Here is a 25101-nt window from a genome sequence, read left to right as displayed (position 1 = left end):
ACACTTGCCGTAAATGGTTTCTCGCTGTGAATCTTTGATAATCCTGAATATTAGCAGAGGAGTTGTTTAGCTAGTTATCTTGTATCCATACTTACAACACTCATAAATGACACTTGCCGTAAATGGCTTCTCGTGGTGAATCTTTGATAATCCTGAATATTAGCAGAGGAGTTGTTTAGCTAGTTATCATGTATCCATACTTACAACACTCATGATTGACACTTGCCGTAAATGGTTTCTCTCTGTGAATCTTTGATAATCGTGAACATTAGCAGAGGAGTTGTTTAGCTAGTTATCTTGTTTCCATACTTACAACACTCATAAATGACACTTGCCGTAAATGGCTTCTCGTGGTGAATCTTTGATAATCCTGAATATTAGCAGAGGAGTTGTTTAGCTAGTTATCTTGTATCCATACTTACAACACTCATGATTGACACTTGCCGTAAATGGTTTCTCTCTGTGAATCTTTGATAATCGTGAACATTAGCAGAGGAGTTGTTTAGCTAGTTATCTTGTTTCCATACTTACAACACTCATAAATGACACTTGCCGTAAATGGCTTCTCGTGGTGAATCTTTGATAATCCTGAATATTAGCAGAGGAGTTGTTTAGCTAGTTATCTTGTATCCATACTTACAACACTCATGATTGACACTTGCCGTAAATGGTTTCTCTCTGTGAATCTTTGATAATCGTGAACATTAGCAGAGGAGTTGTTTAGCTAGTTGTCTTGTTTCCATACTTACAACACTCATAAATGACACTTGCCGTAAATGGCTTCTCGTGGTGAATCTTTGATAATCCTGAATATTAGCAGAGGAGTTGTTTAGCTAGTTATCTTGTTTCCATACTTACAACACTCATGATTGACACTTGCCGTAAATGGTTTCTCGTGGTGAATCTTTGATAATCGTGAACATTAGCAGAGGAGTTGTTTAGCTAGTTATCTTGTTTCCATACTTACAACACTCATAAATGACACTTGCCGTAAATGGCTTCTCGTGGTGAATCTTTGATAATCCTGAATATTAGCAGAGAAGTTGTTTAACTAGTTATCTTGTTTCCATATTTACAACACTCATGATTGACACTTGCCGTAAATGGCTTCTAGTGGTGAATCTTTGATAATCCTGAATATTAGCAGAGGAGTTGTTTAGCTAGTTATCTTGTTTCCATATTTACAACACTCATGATTGACACTTGCCGTAAATGGCTTCTCGTGGTGAATCTTTGATAATCCTGAATATTAGCAGAGGAGTTGTTTAGCTAGTTATCTTGTTTCCATACTTACAACACTCATGATTGACACTTGCCGTAAATGGTTTCTCGCTGTGAATCTTTGATAATCGTGAACATTAGCAGAGGAGTTGTTTAGCTAGTTATCTTGTTTCCATACTTACAACACTCATGATTGACAATTGCCGTAAATGGCTTCTAGTGGTGAATCTTTGATAATAGTGAATATTAGCAGAGGAGTTGTTTAGCTAGTTATCTTGTATCCATATTTACAACACTCATGATTGACACTTGCCGTAAATGGCTTCTAGTGGTGAATCTTTGATAATCGTGAATATTAGCAGAAGAGTTGTTTAGCTAGTTATCTTGTATCCATATTTACAACACTCATAAATGACACTTGCCGTAAATGGCTTCTCGTGGTGAATCTTTGATAATCCTGAATATTAGCAGAGGAGTTGTTTAGCTAGTTATCTTGTATCCATATTTACAACACTCATAAATGACACTTGCCGTAAATGGTTTCTCTCTGTGAATCTTTGATAATCCTGAATATTAGCAGAGGAGTTGTTTAGCTAGTTATCTTGTTTCCATACTTTTCGAATCACCTTTTTAGCAGCATTACGCATCTCTTTAATCCTCCAACAGTAAATGATAGGATTCATCACACTATATTCAACATCATAAATGCAATACTTGAAGACAGCACGAAAGTAGTCCATTTCTCCCTTTTCGTGTCTCGGAAAACAAATACCACAAATAACATTCCCAGAAAAGGCAAATAGCAAATAACAAATCCAAACATGATGTAATGCATGGTGTTGACTGACTTCTTGTATCTGGGCATGTCTATGGACTGTTGTATTGTTTGCTTTTGGGCGTGGATCTGCATTGAGTGTCGCCGAATGACTCGTGAGATCTTGAAGAGGAAAAATACGTTAGCGAATACAATGCCACAGATTATAGAAAGAAGCACTATCCTGTATCCTAGTGCATGTAGCTCGATGCTTAATCCACATAACAACAAACTACTTATCCAAATGCATGATACAGTTATGCCATATCGCTTGATTGTAATGATCTCTTGGTAGCGCAGGTGAAGATGAATAGCCAGAAATCGATCTGCAGTGATGGCAGAAACAGAGAAAAATGAAATGATAAATAATAGAATAGTTACGCCGATAAAGGCATTTCGTATTTCCTCGTAATTCAGGTCGATTAAGTTAGCAATTTCACAAACGGAGATCAGAGGCGCTGACAAAATTCCAACTCCGAAGTCTGAAATAGCAAGGTTGAGGACAAGAACATTCGAAGGGGTTTCTCGAACAGCTGGTGTCTTCACAAAAGTCAAAATAATGAACAAGTTCAGAAAGGTCGCCAGAAATGCTACCAAAATGTTAATAATGAGCATCAAAGCTGTAAAATAGCTATTATGGTTGTCGAACAAGTCCGGCTCTTCTTCAGTATTCTGTGACGGCACACTAAAAGTCATTAACGGCTGCTCTGAAGAACTGTTATTCATGACTTGAAAACAAAAACTTAGAAGAAATTAATAGATGTTTCCTGAAATATGAAAAATATGAATTTGTCTCCAGCTTTCAAGAGATGGCTAAACAAAATGTTAGGAGATCAGAGCCATTATGATCATTTGGTGATAGAGCAAAACCGTAGAAACTTCTATTTAACTGCAGTCAAGTTAAGGCGGAAGCAATCCATCGGAAGACTTACAAATTTTGTCCAAGTTAGTGTGATGTCCCCAAATTGCTTTTCACTAAAAGGAAACGAACCTTTGTAACTATGACAGGAGAAGAAAATTTCTCAAACGTGATTGGACAGATCCTGCGAACCAGTATATTAGCAATTTAAGTGGGGCCAATTTGATTTTTTGGATTTTATTGGGATATTTAGTGTTTTCTAATCAGTTCAAGAGAGAACTCCCACTAAAATTGTGCAAAAGATGTGTCTTATTCAATACAAATTGAAAAGGTTGGAAGTAATACAAGATGAAAGAACATCTTCGTTGATTGGACGATATGTGGTTAGACGCCTGGCGTAATTCAATCTGTCTGTTGATGTGACTATTTGTGACACTTGCTGAAACACCAGGTTTCTAATAAGATATATCCAGCTAGACTGAATACAATCAAGTTATTAGCAAGCGTTTTTCGTAAGTTGAGTTTCATTTTGGACAGATGTTTTGAGGTTGAAGCAAGCTGCTTGTGTTTTTGACAGTACAGTTTATTTCTCCTAATTGGTCCGCTTTTCACTGAAAATGACACATATTCATTAATTTATTTCCTTCATACGTTAGAATTTTTGACTTAAATCAATACTTTGAAGTGCAATTATAAAATGTGAAAATATTTCACCTTGGATATGATGCGAAGAATCAGATATTCCGCTTGTCTATCTGTGTATTTTCTGTCTTCCATTCTTTCTTTTTTCTATCCATCCATCCATCCATTCCTTTCCTTTTCCCTTTTCCTTCCTTCCTTCCTTCCTTCCTTCCTTCCTTCCTTCCTTCCTTCATTCCTTCCTTCCTTCCTTCATTTATTCATTCATTCATCCATCCATCCATCCCTTCATTCATCCATCCATCCATTCATTCTTTCTTTCTTTCATCCATCCATTCATTCATCCATTCATCCATTCATCCATCCATTCATCCATTCATCCATTCATTCATTCATCCATCCATCCATCCATTCATTCATCCATCCATTCATTCATTCATTCATTCATTCATTGTTTCCAAGTTTCTTAGTTGATCCCTACCCTCCCAACCCTGCAAATCATTTCCCCTTCGTCGTTTCATCAGCTGATGCACACTGTGCTCGATGATTTAGGCACGCGCAGACGTTCTTCACCTATGCTTTCCTAAAAAAGTCTCCTATCATGCTGCTTGTTGCTAAAACTGAAGTACTTGGTCATGTGACGATTACTACTGTTCCTGTTTTCATACACGATGACCTCGAGTATTAACTGTTGCATGTAGTGTTTTGATAGAGACGTGCTTCTATTTCAGGAAGATGATGATATTTTCGCTAAGGTCAACAGCTTGACGAATGGAGCTTCTACAGTAAGAGGTCGACTTTACATGTAAGATTACTCTACCCTTGTCTTGTCTTGCGTCTAGGGATACGGAAGGAAGGAAAGATGGAAGGAAGGAAGGAAGGAAAAACAAATGGATAGATGAATGAATGAGTGAATGAATGAATGAATGCACAAGGTTAGCCTGGTATCAGTGTTTAAATATTCACAAATACCAACAGTAAAGTAAAGAATGCACAATTTCAACGATACAAACATTTCGAAACTCGACGGACCTTGACTGGAACACGTGAATATTCTGCACAAACTCGAGGCTAACCCTGTGCAAATGAGTCTGTAATCAAGAAACACAGCGGTAATTTGGAATTCGAAACGGGTCTATTGGAAAACTGTATTTTTCCTCCTTTATTATATCAGATGTGATCTTGCTGGAAGTGAACGCATTAAGAAAACAAAAGCTCAGGGTGAACGACTCCAAGAAGCTCAGTCAATCAACTCCTCTTTACTAGAACTTGGGTAAGTACTACACCAAACACTTCGTAGGGAAAAAAGATGTATGCTTGCTTTCTATTGAATACTAAGCTACTTCTGATGTTGCCCCTGACAACATCCACATTTTGTCGACAAAACTTCCTTGCAAAATGTATGTTGTGCAAACTCAACTGAAAAGCTTAGTGAATATAAAATACATTTAAGCTCATCAAAATTTAATCTTCGTGGCTGGTCAAGTTTAGGGCTAATTATGGTTAAGACTCAGACAACAGCGAACCAATCACCTTTGCAGCAGTTTTCCCAGTGGAATTAAAATCTTGCCCCACACACAACTACACAGTATTTGTTTTAAAGAGCACTACAAGTATTACCTGGCAATTTTTAAATTCTAAGATATTCTAGACTAATTTGTTGAGCTTGTGGGACATAGCAACGGTAACTAAGGGCAGGCGGAACCATGAAGTAGTACTAGTCGCTTAATTAACAACAGGGCGTAGTCGGGCCATATTAGAGGGTTATATATATGAGGAGCAACGCATGGCACTGACTTACAGTACGCTTAGGTACATGACCTAACATTGAAATGGCTTTCCAGTAATTCTAGCTGTCTTCAGTAATTTATAAAACCACAAAGCGTAGTTACGGCAACGGTAGATACAGGAGATACAGGGCGGCTAGAGTATGGCTATGGAATTGTCGCGTGGTTTCCCTACTCATACAAAAACCGATCTACATTGGAAAAAATTGCCCATACATTTGGAATATTTGCTCTTTTCGGTCTTTTTCCTCTCTTTCCAAAGCAAAAGGTTGTTCTTAAAAGTAAAGTTATATAGCACAAGTAAACTGCGTGACAAAACATCCTAAATGACATGTAAATCTTCTTTCCTTTCGCTAACTACCGTAGTTAGCGCGCTTTCGAGGCTACGCAACCTAAGAAACCATAAGAGGCAAATGTATAGCCAACAGATAGTATGAGCTTATAAAATCAGCAAAAATACGGTTCTAAATTTTATCAAATTGCTATGAATTATATACCAAAATGTTCAGGAAAGCCCGGGGTTTTCAATTCCACTTCTGTTTTTTTGACAGGTTCTGTTTTATTTCAAGGAGAGACGATTTTCTAGCTTGACCCCGGTTATGTCATGCATTTTCTCTTGTAAAATACATCCAATAGCGTACATTCAACTCAAAAAGTACGGTGGTTTTTTTCAATAGAATTCAATCTAAACCATATAATACAGTCCGTGAATAGTTGAATTAACTGAATCCACTTCTGTTTTTTGCCTAGATAGTCATTATTTCGGGAAAAGATCCAAAAACCGTGTTTTTGAGACATAATTTGTATGGGCTCACATGAGGGGGCGTGAGCTCGGATAACAGTCTCATTAGAGACGAATGTTTGTGTGTACCGTGAGCATGGTTTTAGCGTGCGATTTCCTGTAAAGGTAACTGACGGAAGGGTACTGCTATCTCTCGTAGCTCGCATTTCTCCAGATAAAAATGTCTAGATTTTGTGTCTAACCCACACGCTCGCTAAAAACCATCCCTACAACCCACCACCCACCTATTCCATCCATTAGTTTTTCCATCCAATTTTCCATTCGTCCATCAACCATTCATCCATCCAACCATTCATTCATCCATTCATCCATTCATCCAACCATCCAACCATCCAACCATCCAACCATCCAACCATCCAACCATCCAACCATCCAACCATCCAACCATCCAACCATCCAACCATCCATCCATCCATCCATCCATCCAATCATCCATCCATCCATCCATCCATCCATCCATCCATCCATCCATCCATCCATCCAACCATTCATTCATCCATCCATTCATCCATCCAACCATCTATTCATCTGTCCATCCATCCATCCATCCATCCATCCAGCCAGCCAGCCAGCCAGCCAGCCATTTATCCATCCATCCATCCATCCATCCATCCAGCCATCAATCCAGCCATTTATCCATCCATCCATCCATCCATCCATCCAACCATCTATCCATCCATCCATCCAACCATTCATTCATCCATCCATTCATCCATCCAACCATCTATCCATCTGTCCATCCATCTTTCCTTTCCATTTCATCTTATCCCATCTTTTCTTTTGTGATTTAAGCTTGAGATAAGCATATATTTTCCATAGAACAGTGATAGACAATCTATCCTGATTGTTATGATTACAAAAAAAGCGTCGAACCAGAATGCTTTATCTAACGACGTTTAACATCACTAGCAGACGTCTCTCGTTTGTTTTACTAATGTCCCATTCATCAAACGTTTATCCTTACACTTTAATCTCTGTTACAACTTGTCTAGCAATTAATTTACTCAATGTCAGACAACACTGAATCACACTGAAGCCCCCAGCTAACACAGTTCAATGAGTTTAGAAGATAAGATACCCTCTGTCGTGTAACTTATCTTTTTTTCCCAGACTCTACGCTGTAACACTGATTACAATTCATTCTCTTTGGTGTGTGTCCTTCAGGAACGTCATCCATGCTCTAGCAGAAGGCAAAAACAGCTTTATACCTTACAGGAATTCGATTTTAACTCGTTTTTTACAAGATGGATTGTCTGGGAACTCAAGAACAAGCTTAATAGTGAGTAACTTTTGTCCTATGATTAAAAATATCGCCTCATTAGTGAAAGTTTTACAGACACTATATAAGAGCAAGCAACAATTAGAGTTCACAGTAATGATGGATAACGGACCAAAGTAGACGAAATTCAAAACTTTCAGTCCTAAATACTTCAAAATCTCTACTTCAGTTATCTTTTTAATACTTAAAAGTCTTTATTTCCCCAAATATTTTCAAATGATTTCAAGAAGCTAAAAAAACTAGGTCGAAAAATTCCGAAGATGTTATACCTGGGTGAGGCTTTGAAAACAAGATTGTGTAGGATTTCTTTTTATATCTTTTAATGAAACAAAATGTTTTGAAAGATGATCAACTTTAATATCGAATATACAAAAATAATATCAAGATCTTACAGATAGTGTGTTCGAAGAAGCATTGTATTTATCTCGATCCTTAGGTGTTATCTTAAGGTCAACAGTGGGAGATTTTTAGCGTGTATATATATAGGATTAAGTTTTGAATTCTTATCAATTTATGTCAAATATTTTAAAAGACAGTTCTCGTCTCATTTCTAAGGTGTAGTCTGGCACCGCTTCCATCATTTTAAAGTCAAACATACTGAACGGCTGCAGTTAATATGATATCATACATGTTGAGCATGCAAGTGCAATTGCCTAAGATGTACTGTCACATGTTGAATCACATGGCTGTTGTTGTCTTAGCCTCGTTGCTATATTAAACCCCTCATAATCATTATCAGTAATCATCATCGTCATCATCACCATCACCGCCAACCAAATCCAGCATCAGCATCAGCATCCATTAACAACATCATCCCCATTGTCATCATCATCTCCTTTTCTTAATTCTACTCCATTACTGTCCTGTATCCTCTCTATCATCAACATCAGCATCAGCATCATCACCATTGTCATCATCATCTCCACATCGTTATCATCAGCATCATCACCATTGTCATCATCTCCTCCTTTTCCTAATTCTACTCCATTACTGTCCTGTATCCCCTCTATCATCAACTTCAGCATCAGCATCATCACCATTGTCATCATCTCCTCCTTTTCCTAATTCTACTCCATTACTGTCCTGTATCCCCTCTATCATCAACTTCAGCATCAGCATCATCACCATTGTCATCATCTCCTCCTTTTTTTAATTCTACTCCATTACTGTCCTGTATCTGCCCCCCCCCCCCCCCCCCCCACACCCCCATTTATTCCTTTTTGCATTTTCATTGCATATTTGTGTCTTTGTTATTTTAATTAGCCAATGGTTTTTTGTGTAGGCGTTAGAATCTGATAAATGCAACACAGGGATGTCTACAACATGAATGTAATCTGTAATCTTCAAGAGTATCGATAACCATTGCTGAAATAATATGAACACTGTTTATTTAATTTCCCTCGGATTCCAGATGATAAGAACCATTTCTCATCTTATCTTGGACCCATGGCGTGCACATTTGTCACGTGATCTCACATCTCGCTATGCGGTGTGATTTGTAACAATTTGTTATTTGTTTTCTTTTTGACCTAATTAATCATTTGGAGAATTTCCGTTTGAAATCTTGTCTCTAACTTTATAGGTCTAGCCTGTTTATTTCTCTTGCCTGCTGCCGGCTTGCCGGCTTGCCTGCCTGCCTGCTTGCCTGCCTGCCTGCCTGCTTGCCTGCCTGCCTGCTTGCCTGCCTGCCTGCCTGCCTGCTTGCCTGCCTGCCTGCCTGCCTGCTTGCTTGCCTGCTGCCGGCTTGCCTGCTTGCCTACTTTCTTGCTTGCCCTCTTGCCTGCTTGCCTGCTTGCCTGCCTGCCTGCCTGCTTGCCTGCTTGCCTGCCTGCCTTCTTGCCTTCTTGCCTGCTTGCCTGCTTGCCTGCTTGCCTGCCTGCCTGCCTGCCTGCCTGCTTGCCTGCCTGCCTGCTTGCCTGCTTGCTTGCCTGCCTGCCTGCCTGCCTGCTTGCCTGCTTGCCTACTTTCTTGCTTGCCTGCTTGCCTACTTGCCTGCTTGCCTGCTTGCCTACTTTCTTGCTTGCCCTCTTGCCTGCTTGCCTGCTTGCCTGCTTGCTTCCCTTTCTGTGGGAGTCTATCTTCTTTTTATAATGATGGACTAAATGCCCGGTAGTTTTCAATTTTCGAAGATTCCTCAGCTAGATCAATACTTTTTCTTTTTCTTTTTCTTTAGGTATGTGTGTCACCATCTTTCACAGACGTCAACGAGACAATGTGTAGCCTGAAGTTCGGCCTGCGGGCGATGAAGGTAGAGAACACTGCAAGTGTCAATATCGAGGTAAACAATCACACCCACAAATGCTTTAGAGTGTAGAATAGGCCCTTTGCAGCTCAGTAATCACGTGCTGATTAATTCATTGAGAGCAAATGAATGAACATCTTGATTCCCATGGGCGAAATATGCTGGTGAGCAAAGAAACTTTCTACAACCTGTTTTGAGAGATCGTAATAAAACTGCATTTCGTAACACACTAGTTGCACATCGTATCATTCAGTTCTTTACAAGTAGCTAAAAAGAATCACCAATTTAAAATAAAAACAAAAATTTTGCTCTCCAGTACAGACACGTGACCGTTAGCTGCAAAGGACCTATAGAGAGCAGAGATGGTGCGGAATGATTACTTACGTTGCTACAGATACTCATTAGAACGGTGTTAATATTTTTACTTACAAGGGGAGGAGCTTCACGTAGAAAAGGTCTTCTATTAGTACTTTCTCAAAATTTAAATCTGAGTAATTTGAATTCCAAGTGGGAGCGCAAAGCATCTATAGGTTTATTGGGATTACAGCATGCACTAGCGTTACTCGTTACTGAGTGACATGAAACTAATCATGGAAGACAGACAGACAGACAAATAAATATATACGCTCGTGGCGAGGACGGACAGACAGACACAAATGAAATGCAGACAAGCAAACCGAAACAGTGAACAGAGAAAAGCGGTAGAAGGAAGGGAAAAAAACACATAATAGAGTTGCTTAAACCTTTATCGACGACATCGTTGGCTGCAAGAAAATCTCGACGAAACTAATAAAAGAACCATTCTCTCAAAAACACAGTAATTCACTAAAGACTACTGCGACGTCTGTGCTCCATTATAGAGAGATCACTTGATACGCGGTGTCTGTTCATAAGAATCTATAATATCAAAGAATGAAGACATAATATTTCCAGTGGCCACGAATGTGTGGGAGGATAAGAAGATTAACTTTCAATCCGACCTGCCAGATGTTCTAATGCCCACGTTAATAAAAAGTATATTAGTTTTCGCTTTAAAATGAATTTTGCCTGCAACTTCTAGACTGTGAGTCAAGTCATCTCCTTTTAGTTTTCCATAGGTTTTTTTCTGTCGATAATGCTACAACCTAGATCATTGAAATGAGGTCATAGCCACATTGATGTTTAATGTGTTGTTTTTGATGATGCTCTTGTTATGACGGTAGTAATAATAATGATGATGGTGGTGGTGATTAGGGTACGTACAGCCTTGAAAAGTCCTTGATTTTTGAGCTAGGTCCTTGAAAATTCCTTGGATTTGTATAGGAAAGATCGTGCGATTTTTTGTTTATAGTTCACTCAACAAAATGTCAGTAAAAAGTGCGAAGCGACGGCGTTCATCTTTGTCTATTTGGCGGCCGATTTTCAGTCCATCGCGCAACTGAAATGCATAAAAAAGATTAGTTCTTACGGCTTTAAGATTTTATTTATATGTTTTTTAAGTACAAAATGATAGAAAAGTAATTGTTTTGACATTGTTTTGGCCGTGTTGCCATAGCGACTTAATTCGGTACTCCTACGGAGTACAATTAACGCTATAATTGTACTCCTCTCGACCAATCAGAGTCGAGTAATTTTGTTGAGTGTACTATAAGGAGTAAAAGACCTTGAAAATGATAATTTAGTCCTTGAATTAGTCTTGGTTAATGTAAAATATATCTTTAGGGATCAAAATTAAAAAGAGTCAAGATTTTTGGAGCAAAATGAAAATAATTCCATCGATTAATGTAATTTCTTTTTTTGTTTTGAGCTGCCTGTTTTCGTTTTCTTCAATATGGCGGACCCTACCTCGTTTTCTTGCACATGTTGACGAGGGGAGAATAAGTACTAGTCAGAGTAATCAAACGTGAAGTGCATGCATCGAAGCATGCTGTTTTAGAGGCTGTAAAACAAAGGAATTCTTATGACAATGGGCAAATATAAGTGCATTTTCAATTCAAAATCAAAGAAATTAATACAGGTCGAGGAAAATCTTTGCCAAAAGGAGAAGGCTCTTAAGCAAAGTTGACTGTAATTTTCTGATAGACTAGTTGAGTATGGTAAGACAAGTCAGTATAGTAACTGTATTTTTCTGTTTGTTGTTGATCTTGTGTCCTTGATAATAGAATATTAGTCCTTAAAAAGTCATTGAAAAGTCCTTAAATTTTGTATTACAAAATCTGTACGAACCCTGGGTAATGATGATGACGGTGGTGGTGATGGTGGTGTTGGTGTTGGTGTTGGTGTTGGTGTTGCTGTTGGTGTTGCTGTTGGTGGTGTTGGTGTTGGTGTTGGTGATGGTGGTATTGATGGTGGTGATGGTGTAATGATGACGATGACGTTAACGAGGTTGATAATGATACTGAATGGTAGCAATGATGATGCTGTTGTTAGTGACGCCTGGTAATGATGATGGTGACGATGCTGCTGCTGGTGATTCCAACAGTCATGAGAATAATGTTGAAGTTGATAAGGGTTATGTATGATGATGATGGCAATGATAGCAGTGATGATGCTCTCTCTCAAGGTAATGGTGATAGGTAATGGTATTGATTACTTACGAAACAAAGCAGCATGTGTCATTCCATCCATGTCAAAAACCATTAAATTTCCTACAGTAAGTTTTAGTCTTCTTTATCCTTCTATTCTTTTCCAGGCTTTGATTCTTGTTTCAATTAAAGAAGTCTTAGTGCAGTTTTCGTATGACTGTGAAAAGCTCAGTGCCGTAAGCGTGACGTGACGTGACCGTGATACTTTCTAGAATTTTAATTGGCTGATTTTTTTCACGCGCAATATGATTGGTCTTGCATTGCCGTGACCTTGGCGTGACCGTGTCCGCGCCGTGTTTATGCCGTGTTCCGGGTATTTGATTGGATGGAGAGTAAATTCTTGTGCGATGTGATTGGTCTGGCGCATGCCCTTGCCTGTGTCACGACCGTGTTCGTGCCGTGAACTTTTCACGGTCATACGAAAACTGCTCTATGCATTTTCCCACGCCTCAAAGGTCTTGTGGCGATTAGTTTACTCATGAGAACGACATTCATCTAATTGAAGTCTCTTATAATAACTTTTCTTCCATTAACAATCAAGATGTTATCGCTCATTTTTTTATTCCTTAATGTTCTCTTCTGTGTCTGGAGAAAGGATTACAAAGTAGGGTTAGCTAGAGGGCAAAATATGCTGATTTAATGATATTAAGACTCAAGGACAGGTCAGTCTGCTTTGTTGAGGTCTACATCAGTATGAAAGAGATTAAGACTTCCTCAACACGTACAAGGAGCTAGCATTACTTCAATATTCAACTCTTCCACAAACAGAAAGTTAAGTTTCTCATCTTTTTGTGCTTCTTATTTTTATCTTATCTCCATCACCTGTCTCATAATCTTCGTCATCGTCACCAACGTTATGGTCATCGATCTATCTTTTCTTCAACCCCTCACTACTTCAATGGCATGTCTACCCTAAATATTTGTAAGAGAATCGATGCTATTAATTTTATCAACAAATTTAATACTTTAATGTAATCTAATTGCTCTCACATTCGAGATGAGCTTGGGTTAGGTAAGGATTGTCTGAATGATCTTATCTTGTACTGATCAAAATCAAACTGGACCATAGCTGGTTGGTGGTCTCAAGCTATATTAGTTTCAAAAACGTCATCAAAAACCGTGCTAGGCGGCTAGTAGTAGTGCTGTTGGTGTTGATGTTGGTCTTGGTCTTGGTCTTGGTCTTGGTCTTGGTCTTGGTCTTGGTCTTGGTCTTGGTCTTGGTCTTGGTCTTGGTCTTGGTCTTGGTCTTGGTCTTGGTCTTGGTCTTGGTCTTGGTCTTGGTCTTGGTCTTGGTCTTGGTCTTGGTCTTGGCGTTGGTGTTGGTGTTGGTGTTCGAAGTGGCAGTGGTAGTGGTAGTGGTAGTGTAGCGGAAGAGGTTTAGATTGTGGTGGTAGTGGCTTCATCAGTAATAATGTTAGAAGTAATTGTTGTAGTAGTAGAAGTAGTAACCTTTTGTTATTTATTTAGTAGTAGAAAGTAGCAGTAATAGTTGTCGTCGTTGCAGTGACATTATTTCGTAGACTGCTCTAGTAGTTGTGTAGTGATGGTGGTGGTAGTGGTGGTGGGGGTAGTGCATGGTAGTGGTAGTAGTCGTGGTTGTGTTGGTAGTGGTAGTAGTCGTGGTAGTGGTATAGTGGTAGTGGTGGAGGTAGTATAGTTGGGGTAGTGGTAGTGGTAGTGGTGGAGGTAGTAGTTGGGGTAGTGGTAGTAGTAGTGGTGGTGGTAGTGGTATAGTGGTAGTGGTAGTGGTGGAAGTAGTAGTTGGGGTAGTGGTGGTGGTGGTTGGGGGTAGTGGTGGTAGTAGGAGTAGTCTTTAAGTGATCGTAGTGGTAGTAGTCGTGGTGGTGGTGGTTGTGGTTGTTGTATCGTTTTTACATTTATTAATCCACTGTCTAAGTATACCTCTCACGTGCGCTCGCCCATGCAGGATGAAAATCTTTTTAAGAAATTTAATTAAAAAGTCATCACTACTTCAACCTTCAAATTAATAACATCCAGTCAAGTTAAAAAGGCTGAGTGGAATAGGCGTTGAACGTCCTATTAGCAGATTATTCTGTATAACGCCTGAAGCACACCACGAGACCCGGCCCTTAACCTTCAATAGACTGATAATCTTTTTAGCTCTTTAATTAACCGAACGCTTTAAGTTATTGAATTTTGATATTTGCAAAGACCTTGGAGTCAAATAAGCTACCCACCCTTTGCTTCATGCATATCTGCCTAAATCAAACTCAAATGTTTCTACGAATCTAAACATTTCGCCTGGAGATGTCGCCTGTAAGTTTGACCTAGCTGCTCTACTAGTTTGTCTAAGTCTGCGGGGAGCAGCTTTATACATAGAAATCCCGAGTTACTAAAATTCCTTCAAGTCTAAGACCAATTACACCAAGGTCACTAGAAATGAAAATTCGAATTTGCATCCTTCATATTTAATCCATCGGCCTCTTAAATTGGAGATCGAGAGGAATTTCCTAATGTATTAGAAAACAGACGGCTCTGTGCTCAACCTATCCCTTGGTTTGTATCGTACGAGGTGAGATGTCTATCAAGAGTCGACAAGATCGAATCATCTCTCCGAAAATTCCTTCACAATTCTCCACAGATACCGTAACATGATCATGGAGTCAGATTTCCGGTGTACAATTCATGTTTTGGTACTTATGCTTGTGCGTCGTCAAGCCTGATTTAGATGCGCTGTGACGAACGACTGATGAGGTAGTGTGCTTTTACTATGGAGCCAGAGTTGTTCTCTCCTGAAGGAGAAAGAGTAATAAGTACCATCTTCGAAGCACACGAAATGGAAGAACTCTTATACCAAGACAGCGAAGATAGCTTTACTGTTTGTTCCGAAAAGGTATTTAGAAGTCACTAAAATTACTTTCGTGTTGTCGTCCTTTGATTTTCTCAATCGTCTTTTTAATCCTGTTAGAAGTACTTAGCTTAATATGAGTTGTCTAGGCCAGATGTTTTACGGCAAACTGTCCTGGAAATTTACTTTTTCGTTCTCCAGTTATCTGTCCCTAATAAACTGAACCAAATCCGAATACTGCACTCTAAGAATCTACCATTATTCAACTTCTTCCGGTGCTATTTCGACTGCAAAACCTTGGACGACACTCTTCTTTCAGTTCTTCATTCATCAACTATTTTAAAATCGTTTTATGCTTTTAAAGTTTATTTATTATTATTATTTTCTCGAGTTTAAAGTTGCTGCTAAACTGGAAATCGATATGCCACACACGACCGGCATGAGATGCTAAACCTTGCACTGCCTTATCTATGATTTGCTCCGCTTTACAAGATACCTTTGAAAGACACCAAAGATGAGAATACACAATTATGCTTCCATTGGTTTTATAAATGTAGATCTTAAAAGCAACTTTGAAATTCAGAATTCTTACTCAAATACTTCAAATTACATCGATATCTCATTCCAAGAAAAAAAGCCAAAAGTATCAAGTTTCTTAAGGAAAACAATGTTGAAAGTGTAATCGGAAGATCATCTTGCTCTTTAGGAAAATCTCTTATGATGCGTTGGAAAATGTTCCACTGCCGTAGCAAGATTTCTCGTTTATTATTGCAAATCGTACATTTATTCGTATTTGTAGGGAGAAAAATACGTCAAAATAACATTGGCACTGAAATATTGCAGGAAGTCTTTATGAAAAGAGCTTCACGATTTTTCTTTTCTGTCTTCAAAGATTGCTACCATGAAATGATAAAATCGGGCAACTGCAGTACACTTCACACTACAGACATGTTACGTTCAGTACCAGATTCAGTGCGTTCGTGCCAATCCGATAAATACTTTCGTTGAGTCAATTAAACTTAACTCAATCAAGAAACCAGACTACAAAATTGAATTAAGGAACGGTCAAGCACTCTAGGAAGTTGTTAGTTCATCTTTGTGCTAGCTATAGAACTGGTGCACTTCGCAATTCCACGAACATCATTGCCAATTTTTGAGCTCTGTTTGTCTTTCATCCCACACACGGTTGTCTCAACTGACGTTCAAAGATATATCGATTAAATCGCCTTCCTACACCTCTCTTCCTTTCTCAGCATTTCAAATATTTTTCTCATACTTGCCTAAGATTATTTAAGAGCGGAATGTAATCCCCCCCCCCCCTCCCCCCTGGGATGTAATTATGGTCCAATTTTGGAAAACAAGTCGATTGCGAAAATAGTCAAGTAACTCCTGGGAGAAAAGCAGCATGAACTAGTGAGCTCATATATTCCAATTCTAGGAGGATTTCTCTCTTAACTCGGCATCTGGTGTTCGCTGTACTGTTACATTAGCTCCCCTGCACGCAGAAAAGCATTCTAAAGATAGCAATAGTGATACTGTGATGAAAAGATCTGTCATCAATTCATAGTGTTATAATTAAAGTTTATATGTAATAACATGCAAGGAAAGCAATTCAGGTCACGTGGAAGACTGTGTCGGAAGCAATGGGATGAAATCCCGCTGTGCAGTGATATCTAAGACCGCAGGCTCTAGGAACGTTGTTGACTCCTAGACAGTGAGCACGCTGTGCAGGTACACTATCTAAATCGACGTCCTAGAGCGATAACTACATTTTTCCTCGTACTAGGAAAGATGCGTTTTGTACTCTCGATAAAAGACACATGGTGATTTTCATGTGAAAGCTTTGCTTAAGACTAGACGGTTACAGAGTTACAAATGTTAATTTCTTTTGCCTGAAAATGACGTATGTTGGCTTTTTCCCTTTTTTTTTCCTTTCTTTCCATTTTTTCTTTCGTTTCCTTTGAATTTTTCCTTCAAGTTCTTCTTGCTTAATTTTTTTACCCTTCTTTGCTATTTGGCTTCTATTCTTTTCGATGTTATTTTTCTCGTTTTCTTCCTTTTTTCTCGTATCAGTATTGCATACTGAAACCCCTTATCTTTCCTCTTCTTTTCTATTCAGATCTCTTTCCCTTTTTTCTTTTCTGTCGTACGTCTTGTCGAAAGATGAAATGTACAAGTCGTACAATTATTTTAATAGCGAAACGGGATTGATATTTCCAAGATGGCAGTCTGTTTTGTCCCCTAGAACATTCCCACAATGCACTGCAATGCCACGTCGATCAAGTATTTTTCCTCAACATAAGAATGGCTAATTAGAGCGTTTTTCGCATGAATGGGGAACGGTCCGTATCTTACCCAAGCCGTAGATACACGAAGCCAGATACACGTGATTGGTTGAAGATTGGAAAACAATGGAAAGCCATTTCAATGTTACGGCATATCAGTACCGTGTACGAAAACCTGCTCTAAAAATTGATTGAAATCATTAGTAAAGCCATAAGGGGCATGGCTTCCAAGTGGGAGAAAATAAGTCTAACAATAACGCACTAGCAGGGGTTCCGTGATTTTTCTTGTACTTCACGTGGCTCATGTTTCTGTCACGCAACTATGTCGGGCATTCACAGTTGTTATTATTAGAATTCCGATTATCGACCGGATGTACAGCATTTCTATCGTTCGCTCGACCAACGAGTTCTCATTATTACCAAAATCTCCGTAACGTGACAATCTATTTTGAAGAGATTTTCAAAACAATAGCAGATAAGAGTGATTTTAATCCATTCACAGTTGGATATTTAGAACCTTTTTAAAGGAGTGAATCTACGTCTCACTTATTTCCGTCGTAGCTTTGTTTAGGATTAGAAGAACGCTGACTTCGATGTAAAACATATGTAAACAGATCGGTATTGTCACATCTGACGTCGCTGATGGCATGTAATTTACGCTAAACAAAAGTCCCACTTCTCTTCGCTCTGCACCAGTAGATTCTAGGCCTCGCTACGGAATATTGCAGGTCAGACCGCTTAGAACGTGGACGGGTTGGTCTGATAGTAGGGATCATTCACACAAAAGATCAAAGAGATAAAGCTAGGTCATGTAAGACTGTTATTTGATGCTCACATAGCTTAAAGATCCCGCGTGAAGTAATAGAGTAACTACAAACATTCGCAGTTGTTTACTTGACTTGAAATAGTACAACTACCGTACAACTGTTTAAACAACTTGACGATGAATGGCATCTCGATTCTTCTAATTCTTGTACAGGAGACGTAAGTTAAATATCTTTTAGTAGCATAAATCTGACTCGCATTCGCTTCCTTTAGCTCAGAGATTAGATAATTTACTACGAATGAAGCACAATTATTCGAACCATTTAATGCTTATAGTAATTATTAGTTTAGCTAAATAACATCATAGAGTGAAGTAGAATAAGTTAGGCTATGGAGGGTAAGGGTTTCTGAGGTTTGTACGAGGTTTTAGGTAGAGAAACAGCGACTTAAACAGGGTTACTCAAATGGTTTAGTCGCCATTGGCATCTGCAAACAAGATACATGTGAACTCATGTAATCAATATTGAATACAAGCAATTCTTTCTTGCACGTTGCATTCATTAATATTTATCTATAATTATTTATAGGTAGACTACGAGAGAATGGCGAGACAACTTGCAGAAACATTAGAAAACAAAGGTAATTCTATTTTATATTTTTAGATGGAATTACAAATAATTTCGTGTTGGAATTAATTTGTGGCAATGTTTTAATTTATTCGTGTTGTTTGACAAAGTTTTCTTTAATTAACGTGGTTTACTCTTTAATTAACGAACCGAAATGACCGGGACAACAGGAGTTTATTAGATCAATATATTGCTTGTGGTTAGCAGTTGTAGTTGATCCGTTTAGCTCTTTGACACTTATACGACTGCGACACGAGACTCATTCGTACACATTTTCTCTAAAAAACTCTCTCTTCTCCTGGCTTTGCATTACCTAAAACCTTAAAATACCAACCATAATTACTTATTAAGACGTCGAATTAGCTGCACAGCTGTTTCATTCCGTTTTCCCCTCATAATAGTATTGACATTGAACAAAACAGAATTTTGATTAATGAGGTGAAAAATATCAATCGTGAAGTAAAGTCAGCCGTATCCTAGATAGATTGACATTACGAAACTAGCCAGTACTCCACTATTACGGGTTTAAGGCTTCAAGGTTCTACTTTAAGAATTTAAGCTGTTTGAAGGCTTGTTTTAGTCAATTAAGATTCTTACTCGAATTATTAATGAATAGGTTACGATCTTTACTGTCTACGTAATCATATACTTACAAGCTTATATTATATAAATATGATAATATTTACGCCATTTAAGGGAAAAAAATCTAAAACTAAAATTTTGTTTAAAATACTTAACTTTTCTATGTTCCTACTAAAAAATAATCATTGACCAATTATTAAAAAAATTATCTCACAGTATTATTACTATAATATGATTTGACACTTCAGCTGGCAGCTAAATGGCTTTCCTCCGACATGCAGATCTTTTAATGTTGCAAGAGTTTGATACTTGTTTTTCTATCTTATCTATATCCCACAGGTTGATACCCAACACCGAGAAAAATAAATTTCCTCTTTCTTAGTCTAGCCATTTTATAATCAATGAATTTTTTAATTTTCCTATTGAGAAGTTTCTTTTTAAACCACTCTTTACCGAACTTTACTAGACTTTTTTAAATATTATGTTTGAAATAACTGTTAAAATACCTGGATTTTATTGAAAAAATATCAAATAGTTTAAAACAAATTCCAGATTTTTATTTCTGGAAACTTAAGATCATCAAAACTCAACGGAAGTAGAATCCAAATATACACTTTTGTTTGCCAAAAAGATTATAAAATAGACTTTATAAATTCTTATCAATAACACTTGAGTTAAATCTGTCAAGACCGAACTTGCGACTAGTAAGTGATCGCTGTAAAATGAGACTTTTCTGTCGCTTCGATTGAGTTGCAAGTATAGAATTTAAAATTTTATTTCGTAAACTTATCAAGTTAAATCTCATTCAGTGTATGATGTATGATTTGAGATGAGATTTAAAAAAAATAAACTTTCAAGTTTTTAGTAAAGTTTTAGACGTCTACTGTTTGTTCCCATAACAACCGTTAAGGATTTTGTTTTTCTAATTCGATCTTAGAAGATATTCTCGATACGGTTAATCTCTTATATCTCCTTTCCCACTCAGTGTAATCACAGGTAGCCCAAACAAGGTTCCTGTATATTGTCTATTGTATAGTCTTCGTTCATAATGTATGGCAGAGGGATGGGGGGGGGGGGGGGGGGGGGGGGGGGGCAGGTGAAAATTTGGTATGTCCAGAATAATTCTTAACACCTTCCCTTAAAGTCATGCAAAGAAATACGATCCCCCCTAAGCAAGGCTTGTAGCTTATTCCAAAAATTGTGCATCCCCCTATTTTTCTGATACAAATTTGCCCATCCCCCCTTTTTCCTACGTAAATTTTCCCTATCCCCCCTCATTTTCACCTGCCCCCCCCCCCCCCCCCAAAAAAAGGTTTTCATGGATATATTGTATTAACCAAATCCCTATCCGTTGGCCGATAAATGAATCCCCGCAGTGGAGCTTTGCTCTGTGGGCTTTCCCTGCCCTTGTGGCGAAGCGTATAAAATATAAAATAAAAATAAAAACGGTTGCGCACCCGTCTGTTGTATGCGCGGGAGGTCGACTGTCGTACTTGTTAATACATATAGATAGACACATATACATATGGTTGAACCTTTACCTTGCTTGGAACACCACAACAACAGTGGTTAACCTAAAAAGGTTTTAAGTGACAGTGTAATGATAACCATTTTGGATGACAAATATGGAATCCTCATTCCTGAGATATTCAATCCTTTAAAGCGTTTCGTAATACTTATCATCCTCTATTATACTACACCTGCGTACTTCTGACAAATTTTAGATTAAACGGTTTCTGTCAGCTGAAACTTGCTTATTATTATAAATACTGTTTTTCTAGCGTCCACAGTTAATTGCATAGAACGACCGTGGGCGAGCGAGTGACAGGAGAGTATTACAAGAGAAATCTATCTATAAAATCTATTCCTATCTTTCGTTTTCCAGAAAGAGAATGGCGACGTCTTAAAACAGACTACGAGAGCTACATCATGTCGTTGAAGGCGAACCAGAAAAAAGACAGCGACGTAGAGGTAAGTCTTGCACCCCCCTGTCCACAACACTTTACTGTTTTCCCATTTCGTTTACTCCTGGGGAGACGCGGATTGTAAAGTGCGATTTAGACAACTTTTTGTTACAGAAAAACGAATTGTTTTTTTCTGGCGTTGGTGATAACAGGGTTATTATTTTGAGCCATTTAAGAATCAGCTGTTGGCAATATGTCTGAACGATTAAACTCATCAATATTTCAAAAAGCTTTAGTAGTAAGTAAATCAGTTTTACGCAGCATGGAATAGCATGCTTTCGACTTTAAATTAGAGAGAAAATTATAGCTCCTGTATCGATTTCCACAATTTTCCCGCCAGAATGTATCAAAAAGTTGTTTGTTAGAAATAGAAATATGTGCCGGAAACGATTTCGAATTTTTAGCTTGCTGCCCTGCCGGGCTGTTTCCGTTACTAAGATTACAAACACGACAACACCAAGTAACTTGCTGTGTGAACTGCTTCGTATACTGTGGGAAAATTACATTCTATCTTATGTGAATACCTTGTCGGAGTAAACCAACTCATTGCGAGATTGCATCAATATTTGTTTTGAAGGCAAGATCTTCCAAACCATTTATGTTTGAATACCCCTAGGGGAGGGGGGTAGGGTGATTGCTTTTATAGATAGAGGGAAGGAGTGGTTTGTCACTGTATGGCCTGGTATGAAGATATTCAACTCAAACCATAGATATAATCGTACTTCTCGGCTGATCGCTTTAAAAAACTAGCATAAATTTAATCGAACCCTTAAACGACCTCTGGGCTGATCTAAGTCAGGGCATTGGCTAACTCAGAGATCGAAACCTTAAACAACCTCAGGGCTGATCTAAGTCAGGGAATGGCTAACTCACAGATAGAACCCTGAAACAATCTCTGGGCTGTCTAAGTCAGGGCATGGCTAACTCACGAATCAAACCCTGAAACAACCTCTGGGCTGATCTAAGTCAGGGCACGGCTGACTCACAGATTGAACCCTAAAACAACCTCTGGACTGATCTACTTACGGCGAATATTCATATATTGAATTGGAATTTAGCTTTGTGCGTTTTGCGGATTGTGGTATTTACCACCGACGCTAGAAATTCCATCATTTGTGCTTGATTTTTTTTTTTTTTTTTGCGTAAACAACAGACGTGCGGAAAGCGAAAAGTTCAAATATTTCAACTCGTTTTTTGCACTTTTTTGAAAACTGTATACGGCTCGTACTGATAGACATGAAAAATGCTGCATTTTCCCCCAGCAACAAATATCCTATGCATGTGTCGTGTATTGCGATATTCAAGATACGTCAATCGATATTAATAAATATATGTCAAAACAAAAGAACCATCGAATCAAATCATTCATATAGGCTTACATAGAAAAGACCTTTCTTTGGAAATCGTTGCTAAAGTAATTGCCATAAGCTCTAGACAAAAGCCGAGCTGATTCGTATTGTTTTACTTGATTAAAAAGTAATCTTACGGCGTTTATTTTCTCACGTAATGTCTTCATATCTTAGTAATAACAACTTCTATCTTAAGCGTCGCATCTTTTATAGTCTTTAATCAGTTGTGAAGGCCGATAAGAAATCTAATTTAAACTTAGTGAGATGGAACTAAGGACTTTATATTATATCTTATTGACAATTTCGAGTAAACGACCAACGAACACGGAAGATATTTTCTTCGATTTACTGGTTTCTGGTTCAGAGTATTTGTAGTTATTTCTAAAAGATTGTCCTGGAATTACTGAAAATTGTATAGTGAATTGTAGTTCGAGTCATCGCAATAAATTAGAAAGAGAGTCTAGCTTAGAAGTTAAAACCACGTTCATTCAACATGTTTTATCTATTGTAGGCAATAAATCTCTTTTTGTAGAAATACAGAATACTTTTCTTTACTTTTGCCACACTATGAGGTATTCAATTTTCACAGGAAAACCAGTTTTTTGAAGATAAAATGTATCTTAATTATCTAGTCCCTGGCTTTATCTTTGGTATTAACAAAGCTTCCAATGCTGTTTTGTCTTATCATTGTAATGTTTGATTTAATAGTTAGACGCTGTGTCTAGTTACAAGATAAGAAAATCCGGTAACAAATGACGGTGCTCCTTTGTCTTATCCATTCATAAGCAGTGAAACTAAACGATTCAAGATGTTCGTGTTTTGTAGCTATCGGCTGTTCCACTCGGAAAACCACACACGTGTAAGAGAGACCGAAAACGCTCAACCAATTTTCCCGGAGCCTCGGGTACCCTTGTGAAGGCTTGCGGATCGTTCGTCAAATTTCGGGGAGATTCAAAAGACCTCGGAGAGCCTCGTAAAATGCACATCTACTAAACTGCTTGTGCACTATAGAATGGTTATCGTATAAGTGGGAAACATACGGTACTGACTTCAGCACTTCACGGTACGACTACCTAACATCGAAATGGCTTCCCATAAGAATAGTTATCATTTGAGTGGGAAACATACGACACTGACTTACAGCATGTACACGGTACGACATGCCATAACATTGAAATGGTTTCCCATAAGAATGGTTATAATATGAGTGGGAAACGTACGGTACTGACTTACAGCATGTACACGGTACAACATGTCGTCACACTGAAATGGTTCCCCATAATAATGGTTATCATATGAGTGGGAAACATACGACACGACTTACAGCACTTAACATTAAAATGGCTTCCCATATGAATGGTTATCGTATGAGTGGGAAACGTATGGTACTGACTTACAGCATGTACATGGTACAACATGCCGTAACATTGAAATGGCTTTCCATTGCCTTCCAGTAATTTATCCAATCACAACGCGTAGTTACTGTAGGGCTATACAGTACGGTCATAGGTGAACTACTAACTATGGAACGGCTACTTGAAAAATCGTTTCCAGCTCATACCGAAAACAGCTCTAAAAAAAAACTAGCGTGTAACGACGTAAGTTTGAGTCAACAAAGCAAGTCAAACCGTGTGAGTTAATTTTTATAATTTAACTGTACTATAATTCCTTTTCAGTTAGAAGTGGGGCGTTATGAGCAGGGCCTCCCAGATAAGGCTCGAGTTGGTCCGTGGCAGAAGACCATCTCAGACCCAGTAGAGGAGTCCCTGAAGAACCAGACAAAGGCCCTTCTTCTGATGGAATTGATATCCATGGAGCTGTTTTATGGTATGGAGGACTTGCTACGTGATGGTGGGGGTGCTGGTGTCAACAAACAAGTGACCGCTGAGAAACTATACACACTTACGGATAGAGAGCTGTTGCTTCACAGTGCGGAAACATTACTCGAGGTAGGACGGAATTAAGAAAACTACTATAATCCTTCTATTCTTGGGTTTAGGGGGGATCAAAGGGAGAAGGTATTTTATCATATATGACCACGGCCCTGCTCGCGCAGGTGGGGACCGTACGGGTTGACGTGAGCAGGCCGGAAAAACTCGTTCTCCTCTTTGACGCGCTCTATATTTATCAATTTTAGGAGGAAAATTTGGTCGTATCAAATAAAACAACTGTTTTAGGTCTGGCCGGATGGGAAGATATCTTGGTCATTTGTACGCGCTCGGTCCATACGGCATGACCTCGAGCCAACTCAGTCTATAAGTACATAAAATGAAAGATAAAGCGCACTAAGTAGTTTAAGAAACTAGATAAATAGAAATACATAAATAGATATCTTTATTTAAGTGTCTAGTCGTTCTAGCGCTTTCGCACTAATTGAGGACACTTTTCTCTCACATGCACTACCACTACATTCAATGTTCTATGCACACAACGCTCAACTCGCATGTTGATTTTTACGGGACTTGGATTATCCGCAAGCCATGTTAATGCCCGCGTAAAGACATCCAGAAGCGT

The 25101-nt window shown here is 38.5% G+C and overlaps 1 protein-coding gene across 2 annotated transcripts in view; it reads left to right on the top strand.

The window, feature by feature from the left end:
- LOC116286585 (uncharacterized) overlaps positions 1-25101 on the top strand; it is a 49425-nt gene that overhangs the window by 12872 nt on the left and 11452 nt on the right. Inside the window, exons 9-15 of one of the 2 annotated variants that reach the window (XM_089028203.1) lie at positions 4265-4338; positions 4708-4806; positions 7287-7401; positions 9575-9679; positions 18654-18705; positions 21160-21245; positions 24264-24536. In XM_089028203.1, the coding sequence (XP_088884329.1) occupies positions 4265-4338; positions 4708-4806; positions 7287-7401; positions 9575-9679; positions 18654-18705; positions 21160-21245; positions 24264-24536 (804 nt within the window). Of the gene's footprint in view, positions 1-4264; positions 4339-4707; positions 4807-7286; positions 7402-9574; positions 9680-14522; positions 15062-18653; positions 18706-21159; positions 21246-24263; positions 24537-25101 lie in introns of those variants that run through there. The other variant, XM_089028204.1, reaches the window with a different exon arrangement.

The sequence above is a fragment of the Actinia tenebrosa genome, unplaced genomic scaffold, assembly GCF_029948245.1.
Source record: "Actinia tenebrosa isolate PJP-AT-01 unplaced genomic scaffold, QUT_ActTen_1.0 PGA_scaffold12__29_contigs__length_12842862, whole genome shotgun sequence".
Lineage (NCBI taxonomy): Eukaryota > Metazoa > Cnidaria > Anthozoa > Actiniaria > Actiniidae > Actinia > Actinia tenebrosa.
The sequence above is the reverse complement of the archived record's forward strand: the minus strand, read 5'-3'. Positions and strand labels throughout refer to the sequence as shown.